The sequence below is a fragment of the Cynocephalus volans genome, chromosome 3 (genome assembly GCF_027409185.1).
Source record: "Cynocephalus volans isolate mCynVol1 chromosome 3, mCynVol1.pri, whole genome shotgun sequence".
Lineage (NCBI taxonomy): Eukaryota > Metazoa > Chordata > Mammalia > Dermoptera > Cynocephalidae > Cynocephalus > Cynocephalus volans.
In genome coordinates this window covers 182,584,274-182,601,602 of record NC_084462.1, presented here as the reverse complement: position 1 = coordinate 182,601,602, position 17,329 = coordinate 182,584,274, and the positions used below count along the sequence as shown (strand labels likewise).

Here is a 17,329-nt window from a genome sequence, read left to right as displayed (position 1 = left end):
CAAAATTACTCCACTAATCTTTCAGGAAGGCCAGCTTTCATTTCTAATTTAATTCCAAGTCATAGGTTTATGGAGTCAGTGTTTGCTACACTGGAGTAAACAGCTTTGGGCCCAATCCCAATATCCCTCCCACATGGGAAGCAGAGATACAGAGACCACCTCCTGCCCCTCTTCTGACCTTTAGGACCCAAATAAGAACCTTGTAAGTTTAACTTCAGAACTGACTTGTTTAGAAAGCAATCTTCCTCACTGCCTAATTTTGAACTCGAGATACATACTGTATCTAGTTACACAGCTATATATTCAAAATCTGAATTTCCTAGGAAGCACTTGTTAAGATTTCAAGAAATAAAATTAAGGCAGATTTTCTGGTTCATAATCAAACTTGTGTTACAGAATAGGAATACCAACAAGACCACCAAACCCAAGGAAATCCAGTGATTCAATGAACTGAACATCTGCTTTGTGAACATGGATGGCAAATGTGACTGCAGAAGGCAACACTCAACACAAACCCAAAGCAACAGTCACAAAACAGGGCCGCTTTGATCTCATTATAAAATCATAGGTTAGTTTTGATATTAAAGAGGAGACAAAATATAATTTTAACATTGTTTTAATCAAGTAATGTAGCTATTTGAAACAAAAAATCTTAAGACATTTCAATAGAGCAAAAGTGAAGAATTACTCTATTAGCATAACTTCTGTGAATAAAATTCAGATTACATGAATTTGAATTCCACTGAAAGTTTGGCACCAGACTGAACACTGGTCTAAGCCAAAATTTTCTTAGTGTTTAGAAGCCCTGAACATGTTTTCCTTCAGATTAAAAGTTCTATAACAGAACCTCATTAGCCTGACAACAGGTATGCTGAGTGCAATTTAGCTTAGGCCACCAGTAAGTCCTACAGAATTTCAGTTAATGAAAGCAAGTTGGCCTTTGAGCAGAGAAACTGAAACCTAAGAGACATGTTGCAAAAACTTTCTATTCTCTTTGGTGTGACAAAGCACATTCCCACCAGCTATATGGCCTCCTGCTCTCCTCTTAACAGAATCTATCAAAAGACAGCTGGAGACCAATTCTTACTTCCCCAATAAGATTGCTAGGTTTCAATTCCTTAGAGTATCAAGTTAACAAGGTTTTATTTTATCAAATGTCTATAATTTCAATGTGAAAAATTTTTATACACATTATTAAGGTCTCAATGTATGAGTGGGAATCCATATTCCCACTGTGTACTTTTTGTGGAAAAGAATAAATGCAACATGTTTTTACCTTGAAGATTACTCAAATACAGTCAGAAGCAAAATCAAGTTCTAGAAAAGTTAATTGGGCAAGGAATTCAAAAGAAAAATTGACTTTTACGTAGACTGGCAGGCCCTAGTCCTGTGAACTCAGTGGCCATCACCACAGATTTCTTGGGTATCTGGAAAAATTCAGTGTAAAGTAAAAATACCCCAAGTCTTATACCAAATTTTAGGTTCCGACTTAGAAATATAATTTTAGTTTTGTTTTTTTTATAAATAAGACATTATGGAAAAAAAAATCAAGTTTGAAACATTAGTTAACACTTATTTTGGCAAGATAGCAACCAAAATCTAAAAAGCATAAGCTTTCTGTCCAAATGTAAAAGGCATTAAAAGAACAAACTGTACCGGGGGTAAAAACCACAGTGAACAGAAGGTATATCTAAACATCTTGAAACTGTAATTTAAACCATAGGGTAAAAACTGAAAAACTATGCTCAGTTTTTGCTAGAGATTAAGTGCACCTTTTTCTGTCCCCCCCCCACAAAAAATCAGTTTACTATTTAATCACACCCAAAGTTTGAGTTTTCTCCCAGTACAAAGCAACCACTACATACACATAAAATGCTTGTTAATGTAATAATTTCCCTGACTGATACAATGTGCAATGAACACAATTTCAAAGACTACAATTTTCGGCAAGTGTAGAACTGAAAAAACAATTCCATGTTTCAAAACCTGCTCTTAAAAGTTATTTATAGGACACTCAGGTCATTTTTACTTCTCAATCTGATTATCAGTCTACCTCACACGGGAAGACAAATTACCAGATGCCAATTTGAGGAACTAGAGATAAAACTCAAGACATATTTTATTTCTCCATGGCTGAATATGGTTATTACAAATAAATTTGTTTACATCCTGCTGAAGATTGCTTTACAGTCTCAGCACTTAACAATATTGAATAGGCTCCAAGAATCCTATCAAGTTAAATGATGGTGCAACATTTTAAAAGGGAGCCAATTACTTCAGCTTAAGTCATTCACAGCCAAAAATCTGAAGAATGACCAAAAAAATCAAATCTTTATTTTTATAACTAACTGTATAAATGTGATCCAAATGTGTCCACCACTAGTTTTTCAAAAAGAAAACATGCTATAAATAAGCAAACTATTATCTGTTCACTGATGTGTGTATGGACTCCCCTAGATGTCACGTTGGGCTTAATTACATACAGACCACTCACAGCAATAAATTTTTAGTACAAAGTGTAGCATGATGTTAAGCTATTTTAGCTTTCGCACATTCATGTTGCACTTCTGGCTGATAATGAAGAAAAATTTGCAGCATTACACTGGTAAGCTAGGTTGCACCCTTTAAATGGCATCAATATCAATGTCATCATCCTTGTTGTCAGACTTCACAGTTTCAACTTTTGGTACACTGGCAGTCTTCGAATACACCACCTAAGAAGAAAAATGACTTTGATTGTAAACCTTTTTCCCAATAAACCTACTTATAAAACAAAATAAATACAAATCAAGAGGTCACAAAGGAGAAAAACTTCCTAGATATAGCTATCATTCTTCATGAAAGTCTTGTTGTGAGAAAGTAAATTATCTGACACGATCTCCACAACCTGTATTTTGTTCTGATAGTCCATGTCTGGTGGATGGAGATTTCTATCACTCATCCTACTGATGTAATTATTTTTCCAAATCAAGAGCCATATTCTATTACAACTCATATCTGGAATTAGCCAAAACTGCCGATTTATGTTACCACTCACAAACCTTTTAATCTCAAACAGCCATAAGCTAACACTGTATTTAACACTTTCCCCAGTATTTACCTCAATGTTCTCATCCTCATCATCTTCTTCACCACCAGAAGATTCTTCCTCTGCCTCCTTCAGCCATTTTATAAATGGTTCTGCTTTGACACGAATCTCTTTGGCAAGTTCTTTTGAGACATATTTCTTAGAGGCCTAAAAAGTTTTCAGCACAAGTTTCTTAGTCTGAAGATTTTAAAATATACTTTACCTTGTTATTTACATAATCCCTTTTCTTGGGCTCTTTGGGAGAACTGTGTCATATCCTAATCTTGAATCCTCAACAGAACATATATATTCTGCAAACACAGAGTGGAGTCTAAGCAGTTTCCGCTGTTAGGACTACAAAGCTGACATGGTGGGAATCACCAAGTCACACCAGTCAAGCACAGGGACTGCATTTTAATTAGAGAAGAAACTAGGCACTAGATATTACTTCTACATCCAAAAAATACAACAGCTCTGGGTCTCACTACTTTTGAACTTGAAGAGTCCACTTATGTATTCCCCACCTTTTCCGACCAGCTGATGATGACCTCCTCTTCTAAAAGGTCTGCGTCATACATCTCCTTCAATATATGTGGAATCTTGGAGATGAGCTGAGCTTGATGCATTGCTACCACACACTCCAAACCATGAAGAAGGTACCGCTGAGCTTTTTTGTTGTTGTGACAAAACTGCAAATAGATATCTTGGCATTAACAAGCTTTTTTAGACATTCTAAGTTGACAATTCTAGTATTCAAGAATATCCATCCTCTTAAGATTGTTTAAGAATACGGCCTATATAACAGTGGTTCAAAAAGATCAATGCACAGAGACTCATGTATCACTTTATCTGTAAGGGCCTACGCACAGCATTGCATTTTCAGATCTCACAAGCCTGGTAAAGTAAGTCAATTATCTCCACTTTTAGAACAACAAAGGGCCAGCCCATGGCTCACTCGGGAGAGTGCGGTGCTGATAACACCAAGGCCACGGGTTCAGATCCTATGTATAGGGATGGCCGGTTAGCTCACTGGCTGAGCGTGGTGCTGACAACACCAAGCCAAGGGTTAAGATCCCCTTACCAGTCATCTTAAAAAAAAAAAAAAAAAAAAAAAAAAAAGAGCAAAAGTGGTTAAAAGTGACAGTCCCCAGCCTACAAATCTAAAACAAATTTGCTTACTCGTAGAAAATGGCGCCTGTATTTTTTAATTTGTTCTCTTATCTTCTCATTAAAAAGAACTTCGGTTAGAACAAGAGGGCCCATGGCTTTTACATCCAGTCTTTCTGCTTCAGCAACAATTTCTTTGTCACATGAGTCAATAATACCCTCTTCTTTCTTCTTCTGCAAGTGTAAAAGGAGACAACTCTGAGGCACATTTTGCTAGGCTTGAGAGATAACAGTCACACCCTATTCTCACGGACTTTTTTCAACATAATTTATTACTTCTAAATGATATACAGATCTATTAAATGTAGTGCCTAAAACCACCTTCAAAAGTTTCTTGAAAAAATTAGCAAAAAGTGAAAATAAGCTTTGCATTAGAGTATTCAAAAGATACGAGAAAGTTACTTCCCAACCACCCAGCTGAAAAGAATAAAGTCCAAGAGAATAAATAAAAAGTACAATTGTGGGTTAAACTGATTTTTAGATCAAACTAATGTTTTTACCTTAACAAAATCAAACAGGATATTGACCCGCTCTTCAACAGTTCTTTCCAAATCATCACTAAGTGTCAAAACTTTTGCATGGTCACTGATTTCATCCATTCTGCGCCTTTGAGCTTCCTCAGTTGTATCCTCCCCCCAATCATCATCCTCCTCCTCTTCCTGTTTACAGAAACAAAGATGCTTGGTCAAAGGCCTGAAAGAAATTAAAAATACTCCAAATTTTGTCAAGTTAATGGCATTAACCATTTTCTATCAAAATAAATTGGGTTAACCACAATTCAAGCAACCAACAGCACCTAGGGTTGGAATATTACACTAAAGGCTAGTTTCATTTCTGCCCACCCTCAACCAAATGCTATGTATTTTACAAAATTTTAGTGCCTACTAGGCTGTCAATCCCACACTTACCACAGCATGTGGAGGAGGATTGATTTCATTTGGTGGTGGTGGCGGTGGTGGCGTCTCACTGCTGGATACAGAGCCATTTTCCTTGTCTTTGCCCTTTCTGTTTTTCTTTTCTTTTTCTTTCTTTCCAGTACTATTGTCACTATTCTCTATAGAAAAACAGAAAAGAAATAAAAGTTTAGTTTCACAGCTTACATTACCTCAGACATTTAAAATTCTACCCTTTTGTTATGTGTCCCCTTAGAAAACCACACACACACAATGCTACCTAAGGAGCTTCACAGATCAAATTCATCCACTGTTGTTTCACAGGTTAAAAAAAACTCCGGCTAAACACTGAGTGACATGAAATACTATAAGTATTAACTGTTGAATAAGATTAAGATGAAGCGGTGACGCCTCAAACCACCAGGTAAACACTGTCCCTCGGGGTTGCTCTCTTCCATCCATCATAAACCTGAATAAGGTCCCATCTCAAGCCAGCTTCAGCCAGACTCAAACGTTGTTTAAGTCTATATAACGGCTCATCTCATGGAGAGAGAACACCGGAATAGGTTAGACTTTCTTGCTATCGCAAGCTCAAATTGTGTCAGACAGCTTCGATCATCTGCCACAGAGTGTTGCTTGCAATGCTCTAAGGCCACTTAAGCTTAATGAAGCAAGCCCCATTTATAAAGCAGGACCACAAGTAGAAGATCCTTTGCTGGGTTCCCACCACGATCTGTTTGGTAACATTTCATCTGTCCTAAGATGACCTGTCTTAAAGATTGACCGTATGGTACAGGCTTAACTGGCAGCCTCCTTTTCACTTTTAATGGTACATTTTTCAGTCTTAGACTTAACAAAATACAATACAAGAATTAAGAGTTCCTTCTATCCTGGTTTTATAACCAAAAAACTCCCATTTTGTTTTCAACAGTTAGTTGCTTTATGTTAAGATCTTAGAATTTCATCATGAAGACTTACCAGGCGGGTTTTTGAGAATGAACGTGCAGAGTTTATGATGTGTGTCAAGCATGCCTCGATAGCCACAGGCTTTACAAGAATGACCTATTGTTTGCTTCTTTGGATTGACATGCTGCCAAGAAAATAAGAACAATTATGTCATCCATAGTATGAAACAAATTCTACTGTGAATTTGTGGAACAAAGTGTACAAATACCTAGCCATCAGGAGATATGTAAAACATCAGCTCAACACACAAAAGTTTTTCAGTGACCTGTTTTGCTTTTTTTTTTTTTTTTTTTTTTAAAAAGGAGCATGGAAATGGAGATCTCCAAAATTTTGAGGTTTCGTTTCATTTTCAACTATGTCTGCTCTGCCTTCTTAGGAACATGATTTACTGACATGAGAACTGATCACAAATGCAGATATATAGCTAAAACGTCAAAGGCACTCACCAGTTCTGTTTCAGGATTCTCACACTCAGGACAGAGAACGAACTTTTTAATGAATCCATCCAACATGTCTTGCAGCTTACTCGCCTCATGAGATCCATTGACAATGTAACGGTCATTCTTAACATCAAACTGGGTCTGTGCTCCCAGCTCACAACCAAAATATTTGGTGGGATCTATTTGCAGAAAACAAAGTTTGAGTTATTACAGTTAACTATATAAACTGAATGAATAGCCAAATATTAGTTATCGCTCTACATTTTAAAATTACTGCGTTTAAATGTCTTGCCTGCGTAGCCGTGCAAACTTAAAACTGATTTATCGGTTGCTATAAGTCCAAGGTTCCACATTTAACTCCTAAGTTAACTAGCATATAATTCAGGCAAGTTTTCCAGCTGAAAGACTGTGAAAACTCTACCCACAGTAGGCCTTTCCAGACTTCTCCAAGAAGCTTTACTCACACGTTGGAGGCCGATTAAGCGCCTTTGCAACGTCAACCATGTTGACTATAACTGTCTTGATTCCATTTCCTTTGCCCTCCACCTAAAAGAAAGTAAGAATTTAAATTCTGTTCTGTCCTCCCTATAAGATGCAATTTAAATATTCCATAAGGAGCTGCAGCATTTGTACTAATAAGATTAGTATTACCTTCGCAATCAGACGGGGCATCTTGTAGCGATAGAACTGGTCTGAAACGCTGCGGTTGACGTTGACAGACATTTTGGCTTATTAGTGGCTTTATCAATAAGATGAAGAGATCTTTGATTGCAACTTTTTGGTATCTTCTGTCTGGAGAAGAAGGGATGACATAAACGACTGCAAGAGTTCTCGGTCTCTGACATGAAAAAATTTTCGCCACTGAGGCTGTAAGCTTCTTGCTTGTATGCTATGTTTCCCCAATACAGGTACCAATGGCTGCGCAACAGCTCTGAAAGAGAATACAAAAATTCCCCCAGGTTTAACACCATTCCTGCATGGAAATACTTCGCTTCGCTTCACATCTTAGTCAATTGTGCTTAATTAATCTTACGTTAAAAAGTATCCAAATTCATAACACCTAATACAGCACACCTGTAAGAACATAAAAGGCCTCCATCTTGGCTAAACAGCCAGTCTGGTAGGCAAATGCCTGATTGGAAAGAACCGTGCTGCCTCAGCTGTCGTGGGTTTACATCAGACCAAAGGTAACTGGCAGGTCAATGATCTGCTCTGCGGAGTGACCCCGTTTCAACCGCTGAGAAAGGAATCCGGGCCCTGTCCTCCCCCACCCCCAGCCTGTACTGACCCAAGACTTCCCGAACGCGCCTCCCTCCCCCATACCCGCATTTTAGCATATGGAGCCGTTCTTTCGCCCGCCGGCCTACTCCTTCGGTGGCGGTGGCTTACTTCTGCGGCGCTTCCGCGACACGAAGCGTGTGCCGGGCCGGGGGGGGGGGGGGGGGGGGGCCGCCGGCCCCGACCTCCACCCAGCCTTCCTTCTCGGGTGCTCCGACACTCGCCCGACCTTCGCCCCGTCCCCATGGCTACCGCGCCCCACAGGCGTCCCGGCCGCATTCCCGAGCGCGGGCCGCCCCGGCCGGGCGCGCACTGACTCAGCCCAGCGCCGCGGGCACGCGCGGCGCGCCCCCGGCCAGCCGGGGAGAGGGCGCGCCGGGAGTGTGCGGGGGCCGCCGCCAAGCCCCGGCCACCGCCGCCACCCCCGAACTGCGCCACACGCCGCGGCGGTCACGCGGCGCCGCCGCCATCTTGTGCGGCCGCCATCTCCGGCCCCGCCGCGCCCGCGACTCACCGTTTTCGTCAAATAAAGACATAAACCCAACGCTGCTCGCCCGGGACTGGGATGAAGTGAGGCGCGTGTCAACCCGAGTCCGAGTCCGAGGCGGCGGAGGCGGCGCGCAGCGCAGCGAGCGGAGGAGCGGCCGGGCCGGGTGCCGCCGCTGAGCAGCGGGGAGGGGCTGTCCCAGCGACGTCCGGGGTCCACACCCGTCAGCGCCGGAGCCTGGCGACCTGGCGCGGAGAGACGGCGCCGTGAGCCGCGGGAGGGTCGGGGAGGGGCCTGCCCCGCCAGCCAGCGGCCCGCGGGGGGTCGATGGAGTGGGGGGGGGGGGCGCTAGGCAGGGGGCGCGGGGCCGCCGCCCCTCCGCCACACTCACCTCTGGAATGTTCTCGCTCTGACTGAACAACGCCGCCGCCGCGCTCAAGCTACCCTCGGCCCCAGCGCCCGCCCCCCACGTCAGGCCACACTGCCCATTGGCTGGAGGCCCGCCCGAGCTCGCTCGTTATTGGTCTGCACGCTGCGTCAATCGCACGCTGCCCCGCCCCTTCTGCTTCCAGGCTCCACTCGCGGCCTCGGCCTATCTCCAGGTCCCGGCTTCCTTCCTTTTCTCTCCCCTACCCCCGCCTTTCCCAGAATCCTTAGCCGCGCAGGCTGCGCGTCTCGCGAGAGCGGCAGTGGCCGCAACCGAGGCGGCGGGGCGGGGCTTTGTCAGTTTGGGCGCTCTGAGCAAGATGGCGGGTGGCTCCCCTCCCCCGCCGGCTCGGGCCTCGGCGCGGCGCCGCGATGACTCTCGGCCGCGCGGGGCCGTCGCGCTCGGAGCCGCAGGCGAGGAGCCGCTCTCCGGGCCGCGTCCCCGCGGGCCGCCGGCTTCCTCGGGAGAGGGCCCCTCCATTGATTTGCCCGCGGCGGGCACGCACCCTTACTCGCGGGCTCGTCTCTGTCCTCCTGTCTCCCGGGACTCCCGTCGTCGGGTCTCGAGGAATGAGTTGTTTCTCCTCCCCCCTCCCTAGGCCTGGGCCTTTCATACCAGGTGCTGCCTTTTATCTGAGACTCGCGATGGGGTGGCTGCGGTGACCGTGGCCACCGACAGACAAGCCGGCCTGTTGCGGGGTCCCCATCCCGGGTTGTCGCCGCGCGCCCCCGCCCCCCGCTTAGCTCGGCGGGGCGCTCCCCCACGCTTGTGGCGCCAGGTTAGCGGTAGCTCCGGGGTTGGTGGGGTCTCCATCTCCCCTGAGTGCTGGAGAAGTGCCCTCACCGACTGCTCTGTTCACTTTGCTGAAAGGAAGCGTCACTTCGGGTTGGCACACGTCCAGCCCACCGCCACTTTACAAATCGTGAATTCACTGCAGGGCAGCCCGTACCCCAGGGCAGGTGTTTGCACCGAGGCTGCACTGTATCTTGAAAATGATTCCTATTTAGAAGGAGCCTATCACATTTTCGTCCTGTTGAAACCTTCGCATTCTTTCAGAAACTTAGATTTTGTGTAAAAATTCCCGTTGAGACTTAAAACGCACCCAGAGCCCACCCTGCAATGGGAGGACATACTGACCGCAGTCGAGCGAGAGCCCTGGGTTCCGGCCTGCTCTCCAGTGGTCTGAAAGCAGTCATGGCAAAGGCCTGGGCAGTGATGTCCGCCCCCTAAATCTGGATAAGACAGCAGTGTTTAGGGGAGGGTGAGGGGCTGCCTTTTGTTGTAGACCAGTCGAATTTGCAAGGTTAGAACTGACAGATTGGGTTTTTTAAAAATCAAAATCCGAGCGTACTCTTCCATGGTTTATAAGCTTGGTAAGTCATTTAAAAGTTGATAGGGTCAGTGGGGAGAATAAATTAAAGGCACAGCCCAGAACTGAGAGAAGTGATTTGTGACTTTTACTGCAGGGACGTTTGTTATAATCACAGTGTATATACATCATTGTATAATTGTTAAACCAAATGCATACTGCTTTGCGGGTACCAGGGTTCCCATCAAACTGGACAGGCAGATCCCAGACAGCTGCTTATGTTTCACTCTGGAGCATGACTTAGCAGTATTGAGACATTTGAGTTTTTGCTTGGCTGCACACAGATGGCATTATTTTAGAAACTGTTGGAAAATATGAGCATAAAACCAGTCTGAGGTAAAAGGCCTACCTCCTCAGAAAAGTGTTTTAATGACTAAATACAAAGTGACTAATTTTTTTGTGTGTTTGGCCCAATTTTTAATTTTATTAAAGAAGTTTGTGTTAATTTTAACTAATTTTTAGTATGTGTACCACTCATTTGTATATAATCATGGACAACTTTTAAAAATTACTCATTTTTACCATTTAAAGATGGTACTTAAGTATTCATACCATTTGTGGAATTTGTGTCATATTGTAGAAATTTGCTCAGTCCTTTGAATGTTGTCTTATTTACTTCTTAGACACAGAAGAATTTTTATTTCCATTTTGCACATGAGCAAATTTATGCAAATGAAGCTTAGTGGAAAAAATAAAGCAACTTACTCAAGATCATATGCCTAGTAAGCGGCAGAGCTAGGATTTAAACCCAGATCTGTGTGATCCCCAAGTCTGTTCCTTTAGCCATTATATGGCACAGCCTCTCCAGATAAACATAAATGTAAGTAAAACGAGGAAGTTTACATACGTAATCCCATTTATTTTTTTAACAGTTTTGCAAGAGGGTGTTGTTATGCCCAACAACAGCGGTGAGGAAAGAGACTCAGGAAGATTATGCAATTTTCTCCAAGTCACCTGTCTAATAAATGGTGGAGTGTTTGAACTCCAGCTTGTTTGACGCCAAGCTCATTGCACAATTCTGCCTCCCATTTCTGGGTCTCCACCTCATTTGGCTGCCTTATTTCCCCCAATCGCTCACAGTTTATTAAATAAAGGACCCTTGGTGCTTATGATATCCATGTCAAAAGAGTGCGTGAATTACACTTTTCAGCACTTGCCCTGGATGGCAGACATGAATAGCTGCTGGAAAGGAAAGTAAGTAAATTGGCTTTCTGGTCGTTTGGACATCAGTGTCTGTGAGTTTGTTTAGCGTGAATTAGCCCCCTTGAGCAAGATCAACTGTATGGACTGAGAACCTTGTGTTTCTGACTTGTAGACCACTGAGGGGACTAAGGTATTGCCCACTGTGGGGGGTTGTCCGGTTGGCCACCTGGCCTTCTCTGTGATGTCCCTCTCTCAGTTTTTAAAGCTGCATACTGTTAGTTACCTAAGTTCCTGTCTCACTTACTTGAGGATGAGCTACAGGGCATATGCATCATCTTTCTTCCAACACTAGTCTGTCGCAGTAGTATACATAGAGCAGACATTCAAAGGGCTGGAAAGGAACCAGAGGTTATCTGATGAGTACAGAGGCGATGGCTGACTTGAGGGCTAATGTCCTAAACCATGGTAATCTAATGCCTCCATATCAATAAACATTTCTGTGCAAGACAGAAAGGATACAGTCCACCTAAATCACAGGCCCTGCCCGGGGAGGTGATGTGTAAACAAGTAAATACTGATATGTGTTTGGTGGATACCCCCCTGCAGCTTGGCCTCCTTCATGAACTCTGACCCTTTGGGCTGTCTTCCTGCCTTTGTGAACTGTACACCGCACCCCCACCCCGCGCCACTCCTACTCCACACCTCTGGCGTTCAGGTCACTTTACTGTAGTTGGCTGTTTACTTGTTCGTCTTCCTAATCAGGCCAAGCAACTTGAGGGCAGGGGACTTATGTTTGAGGAGAGCTAAGGATTTCGAGCTTTGGTGGAGGAAGGTGACAGAGGCAGAAAGCAGAGATGTCTTTGAGGAAAAGATGAGGTGTCCAGGTGAAGCATTGTTGAAGACTGATGTAATGTCTTCCTCCTCCTAAGTACAGTGCTTCCCTGGCCAGAATCTATCTTGCATCATGCCATTCCTAGAAAGAGAAAAAACCTGCAAAATGGCATCATTTCTGCCTTTGAATGTGGATGAATCGTAGAGCAGGCTCTGCTCTTGGATCAGTTTTGTTTCGGTCACATCGAAGCCACACACAACACCCCAGTACAGGACAGTGGCTCCACTCTGCTTGCCCCAGGTCCTTTTTCCGGGGAGCAAGGAGTGTAGCCACTAAACTGCACACCTGTGTCTGTCACCTGCACTTTCACCCACGTGATGCTCATGGCAATAGGAAAGGCAGTTATTGCTGCCCAGCGCGTTGCTGTGGGGATACATTGTGAGTAACGCAGGTGCTGGTGTAAGACCCGTGCACCAAGCACAAATCCTACACGCCGGAGTGGCTTGCTTCACAAAGACCACGGGACTGAGACCGTTGCAATCAAGCAAGAGGAATTTTATTTTCCAGCATGCTGGGGTTGCTTCGCCTTTTGGACAAAAGCGGCCCTGAGCTGTTTAACACCAGAGTTTTTATACGGTTTTTTTTCAGACAGATTTTCATAACAGGACGAACTGTTAATTAGCTGAGGTGCCTTGAGATTTCTGGTCCAGCTCAACAGGCTAGCACACCCCGATAAGGAACAGCGCATTTTTCAATCGTTTATCTTCCCTGGGGTCTGCCAGGTGTCCTCTAGATAAGGGGGCTGGTTAGTTCTTGGGAGGGCCTGGTTCCCAGAATGTGTGTCTGGGTCTGCCTGACCTCTGCCTGACTTCTTAGAAGCTGCTTTACTTAAAATGCCTTTAGATATGTTTCCCCATTTTAGCAAGCGTTTACAGAAGCAAATTGTACAGGTTAAAGTTATACTAACAAATTGTGCAGGTTAATACTTTCCCATTACTACACTGGATGAAGGCTGAGCTGCAGCCAGCAGCAGCTTCTCCTGCACAAGACCCTGGGACTCCTGCTCTGATTCCTGACAGCCATTTGCAAAGCTTTATAAGGGAGTACTTTCTCACCCCGTCCCTATTATCCCTTGTCCTCTTTTGTGGTGAATCTGGCCCATTTGTCCACAAGGCGAGGGCTCTGCATGCCAGTGGGTTAGCTTCTGGTTGCTGATGGGCTGTTGGAGTGGGCCCTCATCATTAGAGTGCTAGTCCCACGCCACTGAGGCCTGTGCCACCAGGGCATATGTCCTGTTAGGTTCCTAGCATAGAGTTACCTGCCACTGGTGTCATCTGGGTCAGTTTTTGAATACACATTTCTATGGCTACATTCTAGGCTCTATTTCTTCAAGGAGGCCTATTCTACTTACCTGTGTGTGGCCTGGTTTCCCTAAGGCAGTGGTTCTCAAATGTAAGTGTCAGAACTCTTGAGGGCTTATGAAAAACAGGTGATGGCCTCTCCCCAGAGTTTCTGATTCTCAGGTGGGACCAAGAATTTAGATTTCTGACCAATTCCCAGGGGGTGCAGGTGCTACTGGTCCCAGGACTGCACTTTGTCTGGAAGCCAGGGGATCCCATGACTTTGGAACCCAGATATCCTTCTTCCTCTCAGCACAGTCTCAGTAGCTTTCTTTTAAGGTATTCCAGGTGTCCTATTTCAGGCGGTCTGTCTGTGAATCAAAATAAGAGGAACAAAATCTCTGCCTCAATGAGTGTGTTGTAGAAGTGGCCCCCAGGTCTACCAGCAAAGTGGGGGGACTGGCATTATACTGGTCACACTCATTAGAATTAGGGTAATGATGTTGATGACCTTGTAGTGCAGGCATGGCTTGGTGTCCTCACACCTCAGGAGGTGGCACGTGTGCATGTTGTCCTGCTCATCTCATCAATGAGGAAACCAAGGCTCAGAGATCCAGTTTGGAAGTTGGGTGTCCTGATTCCCAGTGTCAGGGTTTCCCACTAGCTAGGGACTAGCTTGGTGCATCTGGGTTCTAGTGGTTTGTTTCTCTTCCCCTAGTTGGATTTCAATTGCTTCATGCTCTTTTTTAGTCGCATCAGGGGGAAGGCAGGAGCCAAGCGCTAACCCCAGTAGCTGAGACAGGACATCCGCATGCCCTGGAAGGTCTACTTGGGTTGCTGTCTCTGAACCTGTGACAATGTGTTTTCCTTGATGCGACTGATCTTCATCCACCAGCCACTGTGTATCCTGCCCAGGGCTGCGCCATATGTGAGAGTTGCAGATGGCCCCCAGAGGTGTGGTATCTGCTGGTACACTTATTTTGTTTGTGAGCAAATATTTAAAAACTTGGGAGGTTTCATCTAAAAATCCACATTCCTGGTTCCTTGGCAAAGTGGAAGCCTTAGCAGTCTGAGACATTCCTATGTGATAGTTCTTCTGGGAGCTAAGTTTTGGCTGACCACGCAGAGCCTAAGGTGGGGGTGAGTGCTTATGGACGTGAACCACTGTACCCCGCCAGGTGTGCATGCACACTGTCCTCCCAGATGTGCATGTGCACTGTCCCCCCCGCATGTGCATGTGCATGTATACTTTCCACCCCACGTGTGCATATGCACTGTCCCCTCCAGGTGTGCATGTTCCCCCACACATGCCCCTTCACTTACTGACCATTGCTTGCCTCACCTCTGTGTTCATCTTCATTGGTCCATTCATTCATTCAATATATATCACATATCCTTTGTGCCAGCCTAGAGATTTTAAACATTTAAGAGAGTGCATGAGGAGCTATCTCTCTTTCTGCTCCTGCCATTCTCAAAATGTGATACTCTTGTCGATTGATTGAATTGTGTCCCCCAGAGTCCATTTGTTAGAAGCTTCAGTTGCTACTGTAACTGTTGAGGGTGGGAAATCCTATTATGGTAATTGAAAGGTGGGGCCTTGAAGAGGTGATCAGATTGCAGGACCATGCCGTAGTGAATGGATTAATAATAGTGGTCAGGGATGTGGTTCTGAGGGCTTTAAAAGGAGAGCATGAGAGAGTTCCTCTTTGCTTCACTGTTTTCTGCCATGTGAGACCGCCGGGTCACTGTCACCACCACCAAGGCCTTCACCAGCTGTGTTCCCTGGACTTTGGACTTCCCAGCCTTTGAAACTGTAAGCAATACATTTTGTTTTCTAACAAATTACCCAGTTCTAGGTATTTTGTTATAAGCAACAGAAATGGACTAATACTCCAGATAGCCCCAAATTTAAAACATGGCCCTTGGTCATCATCCACTTGGGGAGATAAGACCCTCACAACATCAGCCAGTGTCTCAGGGGCAGCTCATGTTGTCATGCACTCACAGTGAGTGGTTTGATGGCCTCAGTGCTTCATGTATATTAATGCATTTAATCCCTACAACAATAGCTCTCCGAGGGAGAATCTGTTGATATCCACTTTGCAGAGGAGGAAACTGAGGCATGGAGCGGTTGCGCAACTTGATCAAGGGCACGAGGAGAGCGGATGAAACAGAAGGGTGATGTGGATTTGCATAGCTGTATTCTCTTTCCCATCAGACTCCTCCCTTATGATGTGGACAGCACAAAACTAACCTTTATCTCGGTCACGCTCATGAAAACAAAATTCTTATTTCATTTACCATTCCCCTGTGAAGTACAACAGGCCACCTGCCGCTCTGCCAGCTTCGCAGGGCAATTACAGGGGCTTCAGATGTATTGTCTAAAATATCTGATTATCTTCTTGACCTGGAGGCTGATGTTTCTGAACTTTCATTTGAACAAGATTATGTCCGTATTTAGGGTCGAGTTCATGAGTCTCTGTTGTGTTCTCAAGTAGATGGAAGAACCATCCAGAAACCATACTCTGAATAACCTTTACTTTGTGGTACTGATTTATCTAAGTAAATATAGTTAGTACCAGATGGGACTGCTGCAAAGTAGAATTCTTAAGGAAAGAATGGATTTATTTTGAGTTTCCTTAAATTAGGCGAGAGATTCTTTTTTTCTTGGGTGATGAACTCCCACGTTCAATGTTCCCAGCATGACATTTTGTGCTGTTATACTTGGTAAGTAAAGCTCAGCTATTCTGAGCTTTGTGTGCCAGGGGCCTGTGCTCAGAACTCTTTTTTTAGTTTAGCTCATAAAGGCTGCTTGTATGTTTGGGTATTTCATGCAGAAGGGAGTCTTTCAGGCTAGGTCACTTACATTCCATGCTCTCTTGCTAGATATTTACAAAGTTCATGTCTATTTTAAACACACACCTTTGCTGCCTTAACATCACAGTCATAATTTAAAGCCCTTACTGGCTTGTTTCCCTTAGCATAATGTCTTCAGGGTTCACCGATTATGCTCAAGGAAATCAGCCAGTTGTAAAAGGACAAATACTGTATGACTCACTTACCTGAGGTCCCCAGAGTAGGCAAATTTATAGAGACAGAAAGTAGAATGGAGGGTGCCAGGGGCTGGGGGCAGGGAGGAGTGGAGAGAAGTTATTTAATGTTTCACAGTTTCACTTTTACAACTTGAAAAAAGTTCTGGGGAGGCATGGTAGCGATACTGGCATAACAACTTGAAAGTACTTTTTGCCATTGAACTGTACACTTAATAATGGTGAAAATGATAAATTTTATGTTATATATATTTTACCACAATAAAAAACCCACAACCCTACAATAATAGCCTAAGTGATTATATCCAAATATATACAAAATGATGGTGCATAGGGCCGGCCCGTGGCTCACTCGGGAGAGTGCGGTGCTGGTAACACCAAGGCCACGGGTTCGGATCCCATATAGGGATGGCCGGTTAGCTCACTGGGTGAGCGTGGTGCTGACAACACCAAGCCAAGGGTTAAGATCCCCTTACCGGTCATCTTATTTAAAAAAAAAAAAAAAAAAAGATGGTGCATATACAAAGTTTACATTCCTGCAATTAAATATAATGTAATCATAATTATTACTGATAATCACATATATTTATATGAAATTTGTTTTCTGTTTTGTATTTATCTTTTTTTAAATAAAAAGTTCCTTGGTAAATAGAAAAAAAATTTTTGGCGGCTGGCCAGTGCAGGGATCTGAACCCTTGACCTTGGTGTTACCAGCACCATGGTCTCCTGAGTGAGCTGACTGGCCATCCCAAATAGAAATAATTTTAAGTCTCTGACTTACTAACTCTGTGATGTTGAACAAGTCATTTTAGCATTTTGAGCTATTATTATATTGTGCAATAGGAATGATAATACTCCACATGGTTACCA

At 44.3% G+C, this 17,329-nt stretch overlaps 1 protein-coding gene and 1 non-coding gene across 2 annotated transcripts; both read right to left on the bottom strand.

The window, feature by feature from the left end:
* Window positions 1-600: 600 nt before the first annotated feature.
* On the bottom strand, window positions 601-8,777 carry EIF5 (eukaryotic translation initiation factor 5). The gene is made up of 12 exons (XM_063090320.1): window positions 8,690-8,777; window positions 8,326-8,543; window positions 7,185-7,464; window positions 6,998-7,079; window positions 6,540-6,712; window positions 6,106-6,217; window positions 5,143-5,288; window positions 4,735-4,893; window positions 4,247-4,408; window positions 3,592-3,756; window positions 3,101-3,235; window positions 601-2,714 (listed from the first exon to the last, which is right to left on the bottom strand). Exons 3-12 carry the CDS (start codon window positions 7,254-7,256, stop codon window positions 2,625-2,627), a joined length of 1,296 nt encoding a protein of 431 aa, XP_062946390.1. The 5' UTR covers window positions 7,257-7,464; window positions 8,326-8,543; window positions 8,690-8,777; the 3' UTR covers window positions 601-2,624.
* LOC134374416 (small nucleolar RNA SNORA28) lies at window positions 5,641-5,765 on the bottom strand. Its single transcript, XR_010023264.1, has one exon. It is a non-coding gene; the product is annotated as a small nucleolar RNA SNORA28 (small nucleolar RNA).
* Window positions 8,778-17,329: the final 8,552 nt, after the last annotated feature.

Excerpts from the sequence above, each read along its gene's own strand:
- EIF5 (XM_063090320.1), bottom strand. The coding sequence starts at position 7,256 with ATGTCTGTCAACGTCAACCGCAGCGTTTCAGACCAGTTCTATCGCTAC. Across the intron at positions 6,218-6,539 it reads AGAATCCTGAAACAGAACTG|CATGTCAATCCAAAGAAGCA; the intron begins GTGAGTGCCTTT and ends TTTTCTTGGCAG. Across the intron at positions 4,409-4,734 it reads TCCTGTTTGATTTTGTTAAG|AAGAAGAAAGAAGAGGGTAT; the intron begins GTAAAAACATTA and ends TTACACTTGCAG.